The sequence below is a fragment of the Lissotriton vulgaris genome, chromosome 5, assembly GCF_964263255.1.
Source record: "Lissotriton vulgaris chromosome 5, aLisVul1.2, whole genome shotgun sequence".
Taxonomy (NCBI): Eukaryota; Metazoa; Chordata; class Amphibia; order Caudata; family Salamandridae; genus Lissotriton; species Lissotriton vulgaris.
This window is the reverse complement of record NC_141693.1, coordinates 1,551,174,824-1,551,196,916: the sequence shown is the minus strand read 5'-3', so window position 1 is coordinate 1,551,196,916 and position 22,093 is coordinate 1,551,174,824. Positions and strand designations below refer to the sequence as shown.

Genomic DNA, 22,093 nt, shown 5'->3' with positions numbered 1-22,093 from the left:
CATGTCGTGTCCCTCTAGAAGGGTGGGATGCTAACCTCATCGCCAGAATTGGTGAGAGGGCAGCACCCCGATTCGTATGACACCTTACTCGACATGCCTGGATAACGCGACACCGGAGTTACCGTTATGGTACGCGTTATCATGGAACGGCCATTGGGTCTTGATTCCGCAAGCTGCAACCGGGCTCGGCTCGGGCCTGAACCTAGCTCACACGAGCCCACGCACTCTGCCTTCAGGATTGTTAAGGCCTGCCATAGGAGTGACTGATAGGAACTCGGGTGTCCATTGTATGGTTAGATATAGAGCTACTATACCTAAAGCGAAGGGTGGTTACACGCCTTCGCCCCAGCTGTCGTGCAGCCAGTTGTGTCAAATTTAGGAGGCCAGCCAGGGGTGGCATAATACATGCTTCAGCCCCCGGCGGCCCTGGGTACACCTATGCCCTGCGTTACGGGGTCTGATAAGGTGGCCCAGTACCAATTGGTAAATGCACCTAGGGTACATATCGTAATTTAGAAAGAGAACAGCCAGGCTGTGGGTCTGATTAGCAGGCCCACAGCCAGAGAAAGTCGTAAACCAGTGAAACAAAAGCAAAAAATCTGGGTGATCATAGGATTGCAGACCCTACTCTCCTACATGACCCCCCCCCCAAACGTCGGAACAATAAGCTAACCTTGACCAGGTGAGTCTTCTTGTTCTAAGTGGAAATATCTGGAGAGCCCATCGGCATTGCCATGATCAGTACCAGGTCTATGTTCCACTGTAAAGTCCATCCCCTGTAGGGAAATGGACCACCTAAGCAGTTTGGGGTTTTCACCCTTCATCTGATTTAGCCACAAGAGGGGCTTATGGTCGGTCTGAATCTTGAAGTGAGTGCCAAACAAGTATGGCCTCAGCTTCTTCAGGGCCCAAACCACAGCAAAGGCCTCCCTCTCAATAGCTGACCAATTCTTCTCTCTAGGGGTCAGCCTTCTGCTTATAAAAGCAATGGGCTGGTCTTGACCATCAAAATTCAGTTGAGAAAGAACAGCTCCCACACCCAACTCAGAAGCATCTGTTTGGACAATGAATGGTTTGGAGTAGTCCGGACTCTTGAGGATAGGCGCCGTGCACATGGCCTGCTTTAGGTCATCGAATGCTTTTTGACAGCTCGCTGTCCACTGAACCTTTTTTGGCATTTTCTTACTTGTCAGTTCGTTTAATGGTGTCACAATGGAACCATAGTTCCTGACAAACTTCCTATAGTAACCAGTCAGGCCCAAGAAAGCTCGAACCTGAGTCTGGGTGGTTGGAGGAGCCCAGTCCCTGATTGACTGTATCTTGCTCTCCAGTGGCTGAACCTGACCTCCACCTACAAGGTGGCCCAGGTATACAACCTGTGTCTGCCCTATCTGGCACTTGGTGGCCTTGATAGTGAGACCTGCTGCTTGCAGTGCCTCTAACGTCTTCCGTCTCGTGGGCCAAGGTAAGTAGGAAACCACGCTGAGACAAGGGTACAACCAGCCTCCTGGTCATGCCAGGCTTGGGGTCTCTTGACTCAGTGTACAGGAGTCCATCTTCCCAGTATACCTTGTGGGTACCTGTGGCGTTCCCAGCAGCCTCAGCAGCAGCCTGCTGTCTGAGGGGTTCAAGAGAAGGGCAGTCTAACTGGTCCTTCCCCAGGTCTTCCCTTGAGGGTCCCCCTGAACCCAAGAATTCAACTTGATCAAGTTCGAATTCCCTAGGCTCAGTTTCCCTCAATTCCTGTAGGTCAGCCTCCTCTGAGACTTGATCCTCGACCTGGGGCAAGGGGGAAGGCGCAGCCTTAACCCTACTGCTCTTCTTCTTGGGAGGTGTCTGGTCCGTTGTTCCAGGATCCAGCACCTGTTCAGTGGGGCATTTCCTGACCTGTGACCTAGTCACAGCGAACACATGTGCTGGCAAACCTAACATTTCCATGTGAGTCCGGTGCTCCACTTCTGACCATTGTGACGACTCCAAATCATTGCCCAACAAACAATCCACTGGGAGGTCTGGACTAACTACAACCTTCTTGTGGCCAGTTACCCCTCCCCAGGAGAAAGCTACAATTGCCATACTGTGATTGGTAGTGACATTGCTTGCATTGGTCACCAGGAATTCTGTACCTGGCATGATCTGTCCAGGGTCCACAAAGTTAGGCGTCACCATGGTGACGCTGGCACAAGTGTCCCTATAGGCCTGAGCCATCTTTCCATTTATGAAAGGCGTCTGTCGGTATTTGCCCAAAGTATTGGGGCTTACGTCAGGGGATACGTCTGCGTCCCCTGTACTGACAAGGACAGCCTGAGTGAGTGTGCCAACTAAGATGTCACGCCCCTCAGAACCCAGGGTTAACCCTACTAAACCCTTGGGAGGCGCACTACCACTGCTGACTGTACTAGGGGGCACAGGTGCCTTAGGGGCTGCAGTGGCAGGAGTCTGCCCTCCTCCTTTCTTGGTGCACTCACTAAACCAGTGAGATTTACTTTTACAGTACTGGCACCATCTTTTGGATTGGCCTTCTTTCTTCTTTTGGGGAGCCTGACCCCCACCCTCTTTGGGTTGTTGGGGACCTGTCGAAGACTTCTGGTCATTTTGTTCCCCTTTAGAATCTTTACCCTTCTGGTCTGCTTTCTTCTGACCACCATGATTCTGGCCCTGGTTCTGTTTAACTCTTGTACGAACCCATCTGTCTGCCTTCTTTCCCAATTCTTGGGGAGAGGTCAGATCCGAGTCGACAAGATGCTGATGCAACAACTGGTTCTGACAATTGTTTAAAATTTGTTCTCTCATCATCAAATTATACAATCCTTGATAATCAGTAACCTTACTGCCAAGCAACCAGCCCTCAAAAGCCTTAGTGGCACAATCGACAAAATCAGACCAATCTTGAGACTGCGTTTTCTGGGTATCCCTGAACAGCACCCTGTACTGCTCAGTGGTTAGGCCGAACCCTTCAACGAGTGTATTTTTCAAGATTTGGTAATTGTTAGCATCCTCCACCCTTGTAGTGAGGAGCTTGTCTCTTCCTTTTCCTTCAAAGGAGAGCCACAAGATAGCTGCCCACTGACTCTGGGGAACACCCTGCACAGTGCAGGCCCTCTCCAAAGCAGTAATCCATTTGTGGATGTCGTCCCCTTGTTTAAAGGGGGGCACTATCTTACCAAGGTGTTTCGTATCGAAACTCTTTTCCCTATTACTAGGTACATTGCTGCCACCAGTGGGGACTGCCCCACTTAACTGTTGCTCTCTAGCAAAGGCAAGCCTCTCTTCGGCCAGGGCAAGTTCTTCCCTTTCAATCCTTAGATTGGCTGCCCTTTCTTTAGCTTCGTACACTCTCCTCTGAGGGGACGTCATCCCTCTCTGAGAAGAGTTGTGAGAGCCATTGGTTTGAAGGGATCTGCCAGAGTCTCTTGACAGAGATCGGGCTCGTCCATTCCCAATGTTAAGCTGACCTGATAGTGGCCCCAGGGGTCCCCCAGTACCGCTATCATGTTTGCTTAAGTTGGACCTGCTTAGTCTGACGACTTCTACCTGTCCCTTATCTGCCTCATCCCCAGAGAGATCCTCATCCTCCTCCACATCTTCGTTCTCAGTTGCGAGGTGGATGAGGTCAGGATCGTCTCGGGTTCCCTCGAGGGGAGGCATGTCTCCTTCTGGATTAGAAGAGCTACGAAGTTTCTCAGCTCTTCTGGCATCATAAGTCTCCAAGAGACCAATCAGAAAGGACGTTGTGGGGTTAGACCCCTGCTGAATCTTCCTGGAGTGACACAGTCGTCTTAACTCCTTGAAGCTCAGCACAGTATATCCTGAAGGGATGACCTGTGGAGGGTCAACTGACACAAGGGGAGACCCAGAGTTTCCTCCTTTGTCCGACATACTGTTTCTAGTGTGGTGTAAGTGATGCACCTACCTACACTACGTGTTTACCTACTGTACCCTTGCTAAGAGTTGTAGCCAAGGTGTGCTAAGCCTTGAGGAGCTACAACAGCTGGTTCAGTAGAACTCAGAGTATTCTAAGCTTTTAGTTATATGTACTAACAGTACTTGTGCGATCTTTCAACAAGATATTCTTAGGATACGTGTGGTAAAACAACAGCAAGCTCAAATCCCAACCGCTGCTCACCAATGTGAGAAGTTGGCCCGATATGCAACGTTCGCTATTCTAGCGACCGCTATGTATCGTTCCAACGACCCTTATGGTGTTTGGTTGTAAGTCAACCTATAGACCAGCTATCCTAGTAGCGTGGATACGAGCAGTCTAAGGCTAAAGACTCGAGAGGGCGCGTTAAGCCAGCTGTTTACCACACATGTACCCCTTGAACACCCAGTGAAAGGACACCACACAAGTGTTATGAAAATAAACAGTATATTTATTAAGAATCACAACAGCCCTGTACTCTTTATGAGGACAGGGTACTAAGCACAAACCAAATCTCTTTAGCAAATACTTCAAGTGCACAATTAAAACAAGTGTCCGAGGACACGGAAAGATTAAGGTCTCGGGCGGACCCGATAAGGCAAGTCGGAAGCGAGGGACTCAGGACCCTAGAGTAAGGAGGCTATGCAGGCACCGAAATGCCGAGTTACCTAGCCACGAGGGCTGCGGCTGCACAAGTCTTACAGGCGTCGGGGTCTTCGCTGACGAGCCAGGAGCCGGAAGAAAAGGAGTTGCTGGCCGGCGACCAGTGCTGATTAGTTCGTAGAGATCCAAGCCTGGATCGGAGATTGATGAAACCTGAAAGCAGAGGGGACCAAGTTCGTACTACTAGCCAGTAGTCAGAGGGTACCAGGAAGGCACCGGTTGGCCGTCACCTCGACCAGGTGAGTGGGCGACGCTAGGCTCTGCAGTCTCACGGACCAGGAGGCGTTGTCGGCGACCACGGCGGAGGTGCGAGCTGTCCCACGAAGGATGATGCTGTCGGCGTCGCTGGGCCCAGGATGGGGCAACAAGCCTTGGCAGATCTCAGGGCCACGTGGTGGGCCTAAGATGGCGTCTTGAGTGGACCAGGAGGGTCCGGGGTGCTTCTCGGAAAGATGGAAGCAAGGGCCAGTCTGGAGCAACCAGACCAGCAGTGATGATTCTCGGATGTCGTCACAGAAGGGCACAAGCCAGCGGCTAGTGACCAGACAACGTGCTGAGCAGCGAGCAGAAGGGCCCCACGCAGATCGTGGAGATGCTGGGAGACTGCACTTCGGTGCTGGAGCGGCTCAGGGTCGGGGCTTCTCGGACCCCAGAGCACTCACCAGAGAGTTACCTCGATAGTCGTGCTGGTTTTAAGAGCGTGCAGGTTCTGATGATGGCCGGTCCCTCGAGGTCTCGTCGCACCCACAGATCACAGCTGAGCTGATGACGTGGGTAGAGGTCAGAGGTGCCAGGGAAGCCGGTTCTCGTCGAGCTGGGCCGTCGGATTCCTTGAGGAAGGACTTACAGCAAACCGCAGAGTTCTTAGTTGGTGCCCGCTGATGCAGGGTGACTACTCCTTAGTCACAAGGGAGAAATCTTGAGAAGAGTCTTGAATGTCCTTTCGTAGAAAGTAGTTCTTGAATCAAAGATGATCTAATTTGGAAGGGTCCCCGCTCCGGTCTTTATTCTAAAGAAAGGGGTGGGTACATGACTAGGTCCTGCCCTAAGGGAGGGACCAGAAAGGGGGGTAGTTACACCCCTCTCCCCTGCCGGACTTTCCCCAGGCCAGGGCCGTCGCCCCTGGAACTGGTTCTAACCGGCAGATGCGTAGTGAGCACCGGGGTGCCACTCCGCAGTCACCTTCTCGCCAAAGCCCTACCTACCCAGAATACACAAACCCTGTCTGGGACGGTGCGAACACCGCCCTCGACAGGAAACCCTTTGTCCAAGCGCTCCTCGCTGGAAGGACTCCCAGCAGCAGGAGGTCAGACTCGTGTCTGTGGTGGCAGCATCCATTTTGTGGAGCTGAGGCTTCAGTTAACTTTAACCGGGGTTCACAGTTATGTACATGTCGTGTCCCTCTAGAAGGGTGGGATGCTAACCTCATCGCCAGAATTGGTGAGAGGGCAGCACCCCGATTCGTATGACACCTTACTCGACATGCCTGGATAACGCGACACCGGAGTTACCGTTATGGTACGCGTTATCATGGAACGGCCATTGGGTCTTGATTCCGCAAGCTGCAACCGGGCTCGGCTCGGGCCTGAACCTAGCTCACACGAGCCCACGCACTCTGCCTTCAGGATTGTTAAGGCCTGCCATAGGAGTGACTGATAGGAACTCGGGTGTCCATTGTATGGTTAGATATAGAGCTACTATACCTAAAGCGAAGGGTTGTTACACGCCTTCGCCCCAGCTGTCGTGCAGCCAGTTGTGTCAAATTTAGGAGGCCAGCCAGGGGTGGCATAATACATGCTTCAGCCCCCGGCGGCCCTGGGTACACCTATGCCCTGCGTTACGGGGTCTGATAAGGTGGCCCAGTACCAATTGGTAAATGCACCTAGGGTACATGTCGTAATTTAGAAAGAGAACAGCCAGGCTGTGGGTCTGATTAGCAGGCCCACAGCCAGAGAAAGTCGTAAACCAGTGAAACAAAAGCAAAAAATCTGGGTGATCATAGGATTGCAGACCCTACTCTCCTACACTGTGCCCATGCAATGGCGTTTCCCACCAATCCTTGATACACTCCATATTGTTTTGTAAATACTACACATTAATTAGAAAGAAGTACTTACTACCACTGCTTAAGAAATGGGGACTTAGGCAATGTAGAATAGTTCTCCTTAGATTACAAATGTTGGGAGACGAGCTGACACTGTATGCAGTATCAACATTTTTAAAGCACCTGTTAAGATTTAGATTAACAATGAACTGATTGATCTTAATCCTATGTATTCAAATCACTCTTCTGTCTATGAATATGGTTTTAATTGACTGAAAAATTCGTGTTTTTTAGCGGTGTTTTAAAAGTATGTAATGTTGTGCTTTTATCGATTCTGAATTTTGAACCGGAATAAAGCTACTTTTGATTTGAGACATGGCATGAAGGGCGGAACGTACCACAATCCCCCCAGCGTTTGTCACGCCCCCCAGCACACGCCCACAGCACAACGCAGACACGCCCACAAGGGACTACTTTGCTAGCACTGTTCTTTTACCTTTTAAATGTATATGGTGGGCTTCTGCATAGCCTATGTCCTTCTGCTGCAACTGCCCTTTCCAAAGCTGTATTGAGTGTTGTGATTGGTGCTGTGGTTCCTGAGATTACCCGCCTCAAAGGTTTGGGCTCTCTCTTTATTATATTAGTATGGATATATCTATATATATATATATATCACACTAATCCCTCCTTGTAGGACAAAGAGGCACACCGACTCAGGATGAATTACTGCATTTCATTTATTGATGGAATTAGCACGAAGGCAATACGGCGTCCTTTCCCAACGTTTCTGCTTCAACAAGCCTTGATCACGGGACGAGTCTCTGACTTTTGAATGACCCACGTGGTTCTTTATACACACTGCAGGCCGTATTCTTTTGCAGAGTACGCAGGGGGAAAACAGACTTCTCACGTTTAAAATGAAGCGCTTAAATATGCGTGTAATCTTCATCATTACTTGTCAATCCCCCAGCGCTAAAACACAGTCAGCCACAAAGCACAGTTCGTTTTTCATATTTTCCACTTTTAGAAATGCATATTCAGCTTGCAGCCTTAGGAGTTCTTTCCATAAGCTCCCAACTCGCCACACACTGGAAACCTTTTCACAGGGAGCAAGCAGGTCCGATTCTAACAAAATAGTCTCACACATGAATTGCCTCGCAAACTGAATCGGAACCTTGAAGGGCGGCCAGTGTGCCTGTCACGAGGCTTCCAGTCCATAAATAACACTAATCTCTCCTTGTGGGACAAAGAGGCACACCGACTCAGGCTGAATTACTGCATTTCATTTATTGATGGAATTAGCACGAAGGCAATACAGCGTCCTTTCCCAACGTTTCTGCTTCAACAAGCCTTGATCACAGGAGGAGTCTCTGACTTTTGACTGACCCACGTGGTTCTTTATACACACTGCAGGCCGTATTCTTTTGCAGAGTGCGCAGGGGGAAAACAGACTTTTCACGTTTAAAATGAAGCGCTTAAATATGCGTGTAATCTTCATCATTACTTGTCAACCCCCCAGCGCTAAAACACAGTCAGCCACAAAGCACAGTTCGTTTTTCATATTTTCCACTTTTAGAAATGCATATTCAGCTCGCAGCCTTAGGAGTTCTTTCCATAAGCTCCCAACTCGCCACACACTGGAAACCTTTTCACAGGACCTGCTTGCTCCCTTGTTGTTGTTGAGCTCATAGCATGGGACTATATGCATTTGTCTTTGTCTCCTTTTTATTGATATTCAATCAATACAGTTAAGTCTAAAAATACAAATGGAAAATCATGAACCTAAAAGTGTTTTCACGCAGTATCCATAATTGCGTAACATGATGTATATACTTTTGTTTGGTTCATGTCAAATTTTTGTTTTACTTTGTAGGTCAACACTACAGAATCATCCTCTTACGTTGGACCTATTATGTTGTTCAGACTTAATGTATTTGTACAGTTAATCCAGAGAGACGCTATCTTTCAGACAATGCTAATTGTCGTTTTCTGACTGTTTAAAAAAATGTATTTGGACTGATAAATATTTACAAATTACTTGATATAATGTAAATACCTATTGTAAATATAGATGGGTTAGCAATGCATTTATGCAGGTATTATGTGGTAAGAAAACAGACTTGTAGTCCACAACACAGTATGTGTTCACTTTTCACTATGTGTGTAGTTTCAATACTCACCTGAGCACAATCAATTAATGTATTTAAGTTGAACTGTTAGAGCAGCGATGTTATGTGAGCAAGGCTACACGCTAGCCGAAACGCGTCATCTTGCCCGACATCTCGCACTTTCTTGTAATGGAGTAAAGTCAATGCAACCAGCAGTGTAAACTGACTCGTGAGTCCGTGTCTCTCTCCATTGGTGGTCACAGGCGCCGGAGCGGTAATTGGATATATATATATATATATATATTCAAACAGAACTCCCAACGCGCCACTCCCAACCTTCAGATCGGCGAAGCGCAAAAGCAGGAGACGGACCACAAAATGGATGGCAGGTCTTTTAATCCAGATTAAGAAGTTAAATGCAGGAAATGCATAACGCGTTTCGGGCTACAAGCCCTTGTTCACATGCATAAGACTGTCTGTCACACTTTTGCTTTTTATAATGCCAGGTGAAAAGTTGGTGCACGCCCCTCCCACACATCATGTGATCATGGACATGGTAAACACACTATGTATTGTAACATATGGAAAACAGGCTGGATAAATAGTATAAATACTAGTGCTTAAACAGTTAAACATTTTCTGTTAACACAAATAAATAAATAAATACACATTATTTCCGGATAAATCAGTTAGTTACTCTGGTTCCTATAGAAAATATCACCAGCAAATACCCATGTGCATCATGGGTTGGGCGGACCCTTCTTCATATATATATTTTTTTCTTTTTTGTTGATTTTATTAGATTTTGCACTTTGCACAGTTAATTAAAACCATTGCAAAGGAGTTGCCTCCGTAACGTGAACATTATGACTTAGTGTAGTAAAAACACTAGGACATACTGTAAAATAGTAATACGTTTTTGAGCAGCAGGGACCATATTGGGAGAGTCAAAGGGGGAAAAGTAGATTTTCCAAGACTCTCACATATTTTCCAGACCTTGCGAGCGTTTGAGTGTCTGTTCATGTAAAGCAAAGTGCAGATGCCTCCAAACATTTATTAATGCCCTTTTTTGATATAATGACTTTAGGAGAACTCTTCTAGGGCCATCTATAACAGGAGAGCAGCACAAAAGATGAAGCCATGATTCGGACCCCCTCCTCTCCACGTGGGGACCATCTGTTAGACGCATAAACATAATGTTTCTGTTGGCCAATGCGTTTAAGCTGTCAAAAAGATATGGTTGCGGTAACCCTGGGAGGTATGACTTATTCAAAGGAAGCAAGCCAGTAGACGATTTTAATGCCCGAAAGTCCATCTGATAGGAGATTTGTCTTGCCTGCTTGTTTGTGGCCCTTTTCCAGACTGCGTAGGGAATAGAGTCTGCTGTTAATGTTAATTCATCAATTTGTAGGGATCGTATGGCCTTCTTTTAAGCGAGCTTTAAGAGTATTATCTGCAGCTTTTAGTACCCTTAGGTAGTACTTCAGGGTATCTGCCTCGCAGATGAAAGATTGTCTTGTGAGGCCCAACTCCAGTCGCTGTCTTGCCCTTTATATATGTTTCGGGAGTTGAAAGATTCTTTTGTAGATAGTCATCTGATGTGGTGGTGGTGGTGGAAGTGGTGGTGAACGTGTTGGATGTGGTGGTGGTGGATGTGGTGAAAGTGGTGGTGGATGTGGTGGTGGATGTGGTGGTTGTGGATGCGGTGGATGTGGTGGTGGATGTGGTGGTTGTGGATGTGGTGGTGGATGTGATGGTGGATGTGGTGGTGTATGTGGTGGTGGATGTGGTGGTGGTGGATGTGGTGGTGGTGGTGGATGTGGTGGTGGTGGTGGATGCAGTGGATGTGGTGGTGGATGCAGTGGATGTGGTGGTGGATGCGGTGGTGGTGGTGGATGCAGTGGTGGTGGTGGATGGGGTGTTGGTGGTGGATGCAGTGGTGGTGGTGGATGGGGTGGTGGATGTAGTGGTGGTGGATGTGGTGGTGTATGTGGTGGTGGTGGTGGATGCGGTGGTGGTGGTGGATGTGGTGGTGGTGGATGTGGTGGTGGTGGATGTGGTGGTGGATGTGGCGGTGGATGTGATGGTGGATGTGGTGGTGGTGGATGCAGTGGATGTGGTGGTGGATGCAGTGGATGTGGTGGTGGATGCGGTGGTGGTGGTGGATGCAGTGGTGGTGGTGGATGGGGTGGTGGTGGTGGATGGGGTGGTGGTGGTGGATGGGGTGGTGGTGGTGGATGGGGTGGTGGTGGTGGATGGGGTGGTGGTGGTGGATGGGGTGGTGGATGTAGTGGTGGTGGATGTGGTGGTGTATGTGGTGGTGGTGGATGCGGTGGTGGATGTGGTGGTGGATGTGGTGTTGGTGGATGCGGTGGTGGTGGATGCGGTGTTGGATGTGGTGGTGGATGCGGTGGTGGTGGATGTGTTGGATGTGGTGTTGGATGTGGTGGTGGATGTGGTGTTGGATGTGGTGTTGGATGTGGTGGTGGATGTGGTGGTGGATGTGGTGGTGGATGTGGTGGTGGATGTGGTGGTGGATGTGGTGGTGGTGGATGTGGTGGTGGTGGAAGCGGTGGATGTGGATGTGGTGGTGGTGGATGTCATGGTGGATGTGGAGGTGATAGTGGATGCAGTGGTGGTGGTGGTGGTGGATGGGGTGGTTGGTGGGTGTGGTGGTGGGTGTGGTGGTGGATGTGGCTGTGGATGTGGCTGTGGATGTGGATGTGGCAGTGGATGTGGCAGTGGATGTGGTGGTGCATGTGGAGGTGGATTTGGAGTTGATGGTGGATGTGGTGGTGGTGGATGTGGTGGTGGTGGTGGTGGATGTGATGGTGGATGTCGTGGTGGATGTGGCGGTGGCTGTGGATGTGGCGGTGGCTGTGGATGTGGCTGTGGCTGTGGATGTGGCTGTGGATGTGGCTGTGGATGTGGCGGTGGATGTGGTGGTGGATGTGGTGGTGGATGTGGTGATGGTGGATGCGGTGGTGGATGTGGTGGTGGATGTGGCGGTGGATGTGGCGGTGGATGTCATGGTGGATGTGGTGGTGGATGTGGTGGTGCATGTGGAGGTGGATTTGGAGTTGATGATGATGTGGTGGTGGATGTGGTGGTGGTGGTGGATGTGGATGTGGTGGTGGATGTGGCGGTGGATGTCATGGTGGATGTGGCGGTGGATGTCATGGTGGATGTGGTGGTGGATGTGGTAGTGGATGTGGCGGTGGATGTGGCGGTGGATGTGGCGGTGGATGTGGCTGTGGATGTGGCGGTGGCTGTGGATGTGGCGGTGGCTGTGGCTGTGGATGTGGCGGTGGATGTGGATGTGATGGTGGATGTGGTGGTGGATTTGGAGTTGATGGTGGATGTGGTGGTGGTGGATGCGGTGGTGGTGGATGATGGGGTGGTGGAATTAGTGGTGGTGGTGGATGATGGGGTGGTGGATATAGTGGTGGGTGTGGTGGTGGGTGTGGGTGTGGCAGTGGATGTAGCGGTGGATGTGGCGGTGGATGTGGCGGTGGATGTGGCGGTGGATGTGGTGGTGGATGTGGTGTTGGATTACATTGAACCCGCATGCATCAAGTGCAGATTATACAATATAAAATAATGATTTATTTTGCGCTTGTAAGCAAGAAAAGCGTTACGTAAGAGTGTCTCAAATGTCAGAAATAGATCCGAGGAATGACCTTTGAAGTGAAGTGTTTATTTACGGTCCAAGACCCCACGTTGATTAGATTAGTCTCGATAGACACAAAAAGGAGAAAAGGAAATGTTTGAGTATTAAACCACGTGAAGAATATGTATCGATCTGCTGTCTGTGGCTAGAGAGAAAGCTTGACGGGGCTGAAGCACCGCGCCAGCCTCTACGCCGACCACTCCAGGGGAATTAGCAGAGTTATATGATCAAAAGATCATCAAATGCTAGGTCTCGATTTGATCACTTTGTGTAAGATGCCCTTAGCTTCTAGCTCATCGACGTCAGAGCCGAACACGAATCAAATACAGCCCACAAAGTCCATATATTACAGTAAAAACACAGTTGAAGGCAAGCAGACATGGGCTGCAGTCTCCAAGGTTGCTTACCCGTCGAATAAACACAGCTCTACACGGGGTAAAATTAGACATTCAGAATAAAAAGAAACAAGGCGGAGGGCATTGCTGTGGGGAGGGGGGAGGAGAAATGCGTCTCGGCCCCAGCAGGGGGCGAGCAGGGAGAGCGGCATTTGAAGTGCACTGTACACGGCCGGCAGGCCGGCCGTGAAACTGAAAGCACGGCCGGCCGGCCGTGAAAGCCTTTGATGACGCAGGGGGTGGAGCGGCACCAAGCTGGGCAACAGATGGCTGACAATTTGATGCTGTGCACGCGCATTTTAGGTCAATGCGCTTGCGCATTGACCTAAAAGCGCACGGGCACAGCACCAAATCGCCAGTTGGGTAGTCTGTTTAAAGCCCTATAGTCTCGCTCTGCTCAATGCGCATGCGCATTGAGAGGCGAGACCTAAAAAACAAAGCTTATACAACTCATCGGTGAACATCTTTAAACGGGATAGCGGTTGATGATGGATAATACGAACGTTACACGTTATAAGAAATAAACAGCAAAACTACTTAGGGGCATCACGCTCGCGAACAGAAGCGACAGACTCAAATGCAGCACATACAAAGGCAATTCTACGAGACGGGTGGGTTTCTATCGCTCGTCTCTTCGAGCACTGCGTCCCAATCCAAGATGGCCACTCGCCTAGAGCCCGATCCGATGAGTAGTTCAGAAGTCCGATTTCCGTGTTTACTAGATAATCGGTGCCGTCACAGTAAGTAGAACTCCCATAGGTATCAATATTTTACGGGGTCCAGCACCCGGTAAACGGGGACCTAACCTCTCGGGCTATAAGGTCCAGTCCCGTTAGTGTAACCAAGAGACCTCAGAGCGAGGCTAGAAACGCACTGCCGTTCAAAATGAGATAGAGAAGAGACTTCAGAGCGAGGCTGGGAACGCAACATTAGAAGTGAGGCAGGTAATCCGGAAGTGGCGAGGCTAAAAGGGTTCCTCGTAGTCGCCTGGAAGAGTGCCTGACGAGAGGTGCGTGTGGATGGGGTTTGTTGGTTGGTGGGTTAAAGATATTTATGGAGCGGTAAAATGAGGCTGGGATAAAAACTCGACCTATGTCAAATCCGAGTTGAAGCTGGAGCGCAGTCTCTTCTCTCCTGAAACTGAGTTGCTTTCGAGGTAGAGTTGGCATCTCATAAATGTTCCTCCGTGAAGCATATTGTCTTGCAAAGCCTCTGGCTTGTCATCGTGCAGAGTGCTTCATGTTTATTTCGGGGCACACACGGTCACCGGGATGTTGCTGGGCGAACATCAATGGAATACATTTAAAAAATCAATATTTCATTGGGAGGTTGCATCGTTAATGACACACTAAAGGGGTTTTGTTTCAGAGATTCATGAAACTGTTCGTTAACTGCCCCTTACCAGATTATAACGTCGTCTGTGTAATGGCCCCAGCATTAGAGGTGGTCCATCCATCCTGCAGTCGATTCACCATAGATGCTCCCTCTCATACCAACATATAACAAGCATTGGAAATGCAATAGGTCTTGCAGCATTAGAGTTAGTGCTTTTAGAATTGTTTATGGGTTTTTTTTGTAAATCTTTAGCATTTTTGTTTCCTGTAGCCAATGCTAAAGAATTAAAAAAAAAGCCATAAACATTTCTAAAAGCTCTAACTCAAATGCTCCGAGACCTATTGCACTGTGTGAGGGTGAGGGTGAGGGTGAGTGAGGGTGAGTGAGGGGTTGAGGGTGAGTGAGGGTGAGGGGTTGAGGGTGAATGAGAGTGAGGGTGAGTGAGGGTGAGTGAGGGTGAGTGAGGGTGAGTGAGGGTGGGTGAGGGTGAGGGTGAGTGAGTGTGAGGGTGAGTGAGGGTGAGTGAGTGTGAGGGTGAGTGAGGGAGTGAGGGTGAGTGAGGGGTTGAGGGGTTGAGGGTGAGTGAGAGTGAGGGTGAGTGAGGGTGAGTGAGGGTGAGTGAGGGTGAGTGAGGGTGAGTGAGGGTGAGTGAGGGTGAGGGTGAGTGAGGGTGAGTGAGTGTGAGGGTGAGTGAGGGAGTGAGGGTGAGTGAGGGGTTGAGGGGTTGAGGGAGGGTGAGTGAAAATAAGAGTAAAATCAGAGCGAGGTATTTATCAGCCATGACTTATTTATGAAGCCTCGTTTTCGTGTGGAGTTAAACATAGCTGTTCTGCACAGCCGTGTCAGGCACTGCCTTAGAAAGTGCGTCACATGACAACGGTCAGAGGAGATTATTTCGTTTTATTCTTTTATGGTGTCTACTGAGAATGTAACACTCTTCGGAGCTGCTGGAGCAGTACCATCACCAGAACAGCGAATTCACATGGGGAATAGATTTATGCAACAAACGGGAGGCCTGGGACAAACGTTACAACAGGTTTCCTGAAGCAGATGCACCACAGAACAGCTTAAAGGCTGAGCCTCAGGCGGTTTTGCAGCAGGCAAGGAAAGCGCATCTGAGCCCAGTTTGGATTCGGAGGAGAGGGTTGGTTGAGAAAGCACACTTAAAAGGCAGCACGCATCTTAAGGTAACCTGACCCGGGAGGAGGGAGGAGAAATGCGTCTCGGCCGGAGCAGGGGGCGGAGCAGGGAGAGCGGGCTTTGAAGCTAAAACATGTCTGCCATGATTAGTTTCCCCCTACTTGACAGCAACATTAGAATAACGCACCGGCCGTTTATCGTGCCTCACCCAAATCATGAAAATAAGAGTAAAATCAGAGCGAGGTATTTATCAGCCATGACTTATTTATGAAGCCTCGTTTTCGTGTGGAGTTAAACATAGCTGTTCTGCACAGCCGTGTCAGGCACTGCCTTAGAAAGTGCGTCACATGACAACGGTCAGAGGAGATTATTTCGTTTTATTCTTTTATGGTGTCTACTGAGAATGTAACACTCTTCTGAGCTGCTGGAGCAGTACCATCACCAGAACAGCGAATTCACATGGGGAATAGATTTATGCAACAAACGGGAGGCCTGGGACAAACGTTACAACAGGTTTCCTGAAGCAGATGCACCACAGAACAGCTTAAAGGCTGAGCCTCAGGCGGTTTTGCAGCAGGCAAGGAAAGCGCATCTGAGCCCAGTTTGGATTCGGAGGAGAGGGTTGGTTGAGAAAGCACACTTAAAAGGCAGCACGCATCTTAAGGTAACCTGACCCAGGAGGGGGGAGGAGGAAGGAGAAATGCGTCTCGGCCGGAGCAGGGAGAGCGGGCTTTGAAATGTAATTGACACGGCCGGCCGGTCGTGAAACTGAAAGCATGGCCGGCCGGCCGTGAAAGCCTTTGATGTGGCAGGGGGAAATGCGAGACGGCGGGGAGGGGGCGGAGCGGGTAAACAAAGACGGACCTGCACGCGCTTTTAAGCTCAATGCGCATGCGCATTGAGCTTAAAAGTCACGGGCACTGCAAGGAATCGCCACGATTCCTTGCAGTGTGGATAAAGAGTAGATAAGTCCCAATACTCTCGCCTTGCTCGATGCGCATGCGCATCGACAGGCGAGACCTAAAAAGGGTTGGCATTAGAGGAGGAAATCTGGAGCTTATAACAGTGTCCTGCAGTTGGTAGTACCACATCCCGCCTTATAAATCTCATAGCATCCTGCGTTCAGTGTACATCTTCAAACTTGTTAAATACATCCTTACTGTCCCATATAAAGATGAATAAGTGTTTAACTAAAAAGCCTGTCCACATATACAGATGGGTATTCGGTGGGAGGAATAATTTCCTTAAGTCTTAGGTCTCCCTCCAGGGAACAAAACTTTTTTTGTGAGTTTTAGGAAAGCTGTAAGTGCAAGGATAATGTGGTGACTTGAGATGTTTCGTATCAGATAAGAGGCCTCTCTTGTTCTAATCTGCTAACCTTCTGCTTATCCGCTATGTCGCCCACCAATTATAGTGTATTACGACATTAACATGTGCATTATAGGATAAATAAAGATCATAAAATTACTGTGAAATTCAAGAATTATTCGTTTTTCCTCCTATAGATGTGTTATGAGATGCATGTTTATGTACAACATCCATTTTATCCGATTTGTTTTAGAAGTTTAAAGTAAAAAAATAAACTCCTGCCTAATTTATAGCTGATGCACCATGATTATGTTTTTATTTGTATGAAGACTTTGTGCTATTTAATTAGTGTGTGTGTGTGGGGGTCTCTGTGTGTTTGTGGGGCTGTGTGTGTGTGTGTGTGGGGGGGGGCTCTGTGTGTGTGTGTGTGTGTGTGGGGGGGGCTCTGTATGGGTGGCTCTGTATGTGTGTGTGGGTGGCTTTGTGTGTGTGGGTGTAAATGCAATAGGTCATGCATTTGCGAGTGATTAACCTATTGGCATTGTAAATGACAATGCTATTTATTTAGCGATTAAGCTATTGGCAATGTAAATGACAATGCCATTTATTTAAGATTAAAAAAAAATGTCATGAGCAATGCCAATAGCTCTACCTTTAATGATGCCGAGACCATTGCATTGCAAATTGTTTAATTTTGTTTTCGTGGTGTTGCATGCCTGTATGTTGCATGTGTTGCAGAAGGAAAGTGGGCTGAGAGTGTTTTTTTCTATCATAGCTGCCACTCCGCTGCCTAGTGTGTCTGCTAATGTGGGTAAGATTATAGGGTTGTGGTGCTGTGTGCTTGAATGTCAGTAAGAGGTTTCTGTGAACCAAAGCTTTGAAGGCAGGAGGATACATTTGGTAACTGTAACTATTCATAACAAGCAATGTAATAGGTCTCGCATTTGCTAGAGTTTAAGCTATTGGCATTGTAAATGACAATGCCTTTTACTGGTCTGTTTTGATAATTAACACCTAAATAAAAGGCATTGTCATTTACAATGCCAATAGCTCAAACTCTTGTAAATGAGAGACCAATTTCATTTCAAAGAAGCGGCCACCATTGTCCCGGGCTGCTTGGAAAGTGAAAGTCCACGTCGCACTGAATATTGCAGGAAAGCATGTCGCTCCTTCAGTAAGAGAAACTCATTAAAGAACATAGTGCTTACAGACTAAATGAGACCCACCATGTAACAACAGGAGTAAAAGGGCCAGTCTTCATGGGAGGTTACAAATGAAGACGAGGTGGTACTAAGGAGGGACTAACAAGCCTATTAACGAATCAGAATCCAGCATTTACAAAGGGCAATGGCACAAGCCAATGAAAAATATGGGCAGAGAGTTGGCGGAGCTTCAAGTCCATACTCAAATACAGCATACATCGCAGAGCAGCGCATGTGCTGCCCAGGCTCGACCTAAACATTTTGATGTCATCTACTTTGCAGGAATTTAACCACAGTGAAAAGTCTTAGAACCATAGGAAAAGGCTGTACTAATGTGCTAGCAATGAGGGCGTATTGTGATTGAGTGAGAAAAATGGGAGTAGAGAGTTGACTGAGGGAAGGGACCCCTCAAGACAAACCTGTTTCATTTGTCACACACTCATTACTAATCTAAATCCTTTTTCCATATTTTGCAGTGCTGAGTGATGGCAGCAGCAACGGGCCTGGTCGCCAATAGGGGCAGACGGTTCAAGTGGGCTATTGAGCTAGGCGGCCCTGGCAGTGGTAGCAGGTAAGCAATTTTGCCCATGTTGTTCTTATCTTAGCTTCAAATCCAAACACAGGTGTAAAGTTAAGGATTTGTTGCTGGGATGGTGGCTGGATATGTTTTTTTTTAAGTCACTGCAGTCCTATATTTTATGCTGTGTTGTCCTACTTAGCTATACCATTAAGTTTATCAAACTGTTGTTTTTTAATGTAATGTTTCTAGCTGGATTGTGCTATTTAGCAGTGTATTATTTTTGAACATGTGTATATTTTACATGTTTTACTGATCCCTGCTCTAAGTTGCCATGTTGATATCCATACATGTCTAATTTTATAGGGGGTCAAGTCATGGGAAATGTAGAATTCTTGGTATCATGTGTTCGACCAGTAACCGTAATAACAATCATTGGCAAAGCCAATAGGTCTCGCCTGTTCAAAATCTATTGGGGTTGTCAATGTTTTTAGCCATATTAAATAGCAGCACTGGCTTCAGTGCAGCATGGCTGAAAGGAACAATAAAGTGCTATGACGCGGTCAACACTGGCTGTGTTATAGAGCTTTTTTCTTTACTATCAGCCATGTTGCAACATGGCTAAGAAGCATTAGCAAAAACAATAGATCTCATATAGGCGAGACCTGTTGGCTATGACAATGTTTGTTTCACACTGTAATAATTCATCCTTTACAGGGTGGTATTTTTTTTTATTGCTCGGTGCAATGGACGAATTGCAGCTAGAAAGAGCGTGCTGCATGTGCACCATCAGGGTCTCTTCAAAACAAGAACCCTGCTTGTCCTTTTTGGATGTTTTGGCTCGTTAAATAATCGCACAATGTTTGTATTTCAGGTTACAGCGCAGTGAGTTAACCTGTCACCGCTTAAACATGCAGTAATATGAAGGTTGCATGTTTGAATCTCTGAAAGGACATCTTAGCCTTTCTACGTCTGAAGTCTACGCCGCTGCTGGGGGCAAGGTCACCTAGGACCAACTGACCAACACCCTCACCCTGAGACCACCCCGACCCCATCGACCCCGACAACGCCGCTACCAACTTCAACCAGTGGATCAACAACTGTGCCAACGCCCTCGCCCCTCTCAAAATCTCCACAACCAACCACACCAACAAAAAAAACGCCTGGTTCACCGAAGACGTCCGGACCTCCAAGCGCACCTGCCGGAAGCTGGAGAAGAAATGGCTCCACGACCGAACACCAGAGAGCCACACAGCCCACAAGAACGCCACCCGCAGACACCACCAACTCATCCGGACCACCAAGAGGACCGCCAAGAGGACCGCCTAGACAACAACACACACAACACCAAAGAGCTCTTCAGCATCGTGAAAGAACTCTCCAACCCCAGTTCCAACACCAACGACATTCCACCATCACAAGACCTGTGCAACTCCCTGGCCACCTTCTTTCACCGCAAGATCACCGACATCCACGACAGCTTCAACTCCGACACCCCGCACCCACCACCGAGACCACCTCCCCCGCGACCTCCACCCGCACCAGCCGCCTGACCGCCTGGTCCAACGTCAGCGACGAAGACACCATCAAAATCATGAACTCCATCCACTCCGGATCCCCATCCGACCCTTGCCACGTTTTCAACAAAGCCAGCACAACCATCGCTCCCCACCTCCGGAAAACAATCAACATCACCTTCGAGACAGCAACCTTCCCGGAAAGCTGGAAGCATGCCGAGATCAACGCCCTTCTGAAGAAACCCAAGGCGGACCCTAAGGACCTCATGAACTTCCGGTCCATCTCCCTACTCCCGTTCCCGGCAAAAGTGACGGAGAAGATTGTCAACAAACAGCTTACCCGCTACCTCGAAGACAACAACATCCTGGACCCTTCCCAATCCGGTTTCCGCAGCAACCACAGCACCGAGACCGCCCTCATCGCCGCCACAGACGACATCAGGATCCTGATGGACAAAGGAGAAACAGCCGTCCTCATCCTCCTGGACCTATCAGTAGCCTTCGACACGGTCTGCCACCGCACCCTATCAGCACGCCTCTATGACGCCGGAATCCAAGAGAAGGCCCTGGCCTGGACCACATCCTTCCTCTCCGGCAGAACCCAGAGCGTCCGCCTCCCACCCTTCCGCTCAAAAACCACTGAGATCATCTGCGGCGTCCCACAGGGATCCTCCCTCAGCCCGACACTGTTCAATATCTACATGGCACTTCTCACCCACGTCGCACGACAACATAACCTCAACATCATCTCCTACGCCGACGACACCCAGCTGATCATATCCCTCACCGAAGACCCCCACACCGCCAAAGCCAACCTCCACAGAGGAATAAAGGCCGTCGCCGACTGGATGAAGGACAGCAGACTGAAGCTGAACTCAGACAACACGGAGGTCCTCATCCTCGGACCCACCCCATCAGCCTGGGACGACTCCTGGTGGCCCACATCGCTAGACACAGCCCCGAAACCCACCGACCACGCACGCAACCTGGGGTTCATCCTCGACTCCGCCCTCTCTATGACCAAGCAAGTCAACGCCATCTCCGCGTCCTGCTTCAACACCCTCCGAATGCTCCGCAGGATCTTCAAATGGATCCCTTCCAACACGAGAAAAACCGTCACCCAGGCCCTCATCACCAGCAGACTCGACTACGGGAACGCCCTCTACTCAGGAACAACAACCAAGCTCCTGAGACGACTACAACGAATCCAGAACGCCTCGGCACGACTGATCCTAGACGTCCCACGACGCAGCCACATCACACCCCACCTGAGAGGCCTACACTGGCTCCCCATCAACAAGAGGCTCACCTTCGAACTCCTCATCCACGCTCACAAAGCACTGCACAACACCAGACCAACATACCTCAATGACCGACTCAGCTTCCACACCCCCATCCGCAGCCTCCGCTCTGGCAACCTCGCCCTCTCCACAGTCCCTCGCATCCAGAAAACCACCACCGGTGGCAGATCCTTCTCCTACCTCGCCGCCAAGACCTGGAACGCTCTCCCTACCAGCCTACGACAGACCCAGGACCTGCTGGCCTTCAGAAGACTTCCCAAGACCTGGCACTTCGATCAGTAGAAGCCCCCGCCCCCCAGCGCCTTGAGCCCCTCACGGGTATGTAGCGCGCTTTAGAAATGCATTGATTGATTGATTGAAGTCATTAAAATGATTGATTACCTCTAACTTTGGTTAAAGAAACACCTTTTATTTACAACTTGTAACAACAAGAACATTTTTGGGGGGGCCAATTCTTCCAGCAATAGTCAGAGTAGAGATGCAGGGGCTCTAGAAGGAGTGGCAAAAACAAAAAAGCCTCATTAAGAAGCAAATTGTGTTTTAAAGACCTGTGAAGTACTCGGGTGCGGCTGTGTGTGTGCCCGGGAAGGTGTCTCAGCCGGGGCTCAAGGGCTGACTAACACGGGGGGCTGAAGCCCTTTCAGCCCAATGGGCGTTGCGTGCCTAATACCCTCCACCAACACAACCCTCCAGCGCAAACTGAAGGATTGTCAACATGAGATGCAGTTTACCTTTGTTTTATTTGACTGATTCAAACCGCCAGTGAGACCCCACACCTTCTACTACATCATTAACTCTCACCCTGCTAACACCAGCTCAGACATGCAGGGAAAGGGGACAACCGGGATACTACACACCTCATTTTCTAACTAACAACGTTAAAAGGTTGTTGTTGGGTGAATGTTTAAGCTAGGCATGTTGGAGATTTAGTGGTTGTGAATGGTAGTCCCTGTGATTTATACACAAAGGAA

General features: G+C 49.0%; 1 protein-coding gene across 2 annotated transcripts in view; it reads left to right on the top strand.

Moving 5' to 3' along the window:
* Positions 1-22,093, top strand: part of EMC4 (ER membrane protein complex subunit 4) — a 160,457-nt gene that overhangs the window by 5,063 nt on the left and 133,301 nt on the right. For both annotated transcript variants that reach the window (XM_086920410.1, XM_086920411.1), the window contains exon 2: positions 18,264-18,358. In XM_086920410.1, coding sequence (XP_086776536.1) covers positions 18,273-18,358 — 86 coding nt within the window. In that variant the 5' untranslated portion in view covers positions 18,264-18,272. The remainder of the gene's footprint in view (positions 1-18,263; positions 18,359-22,093) is intronic.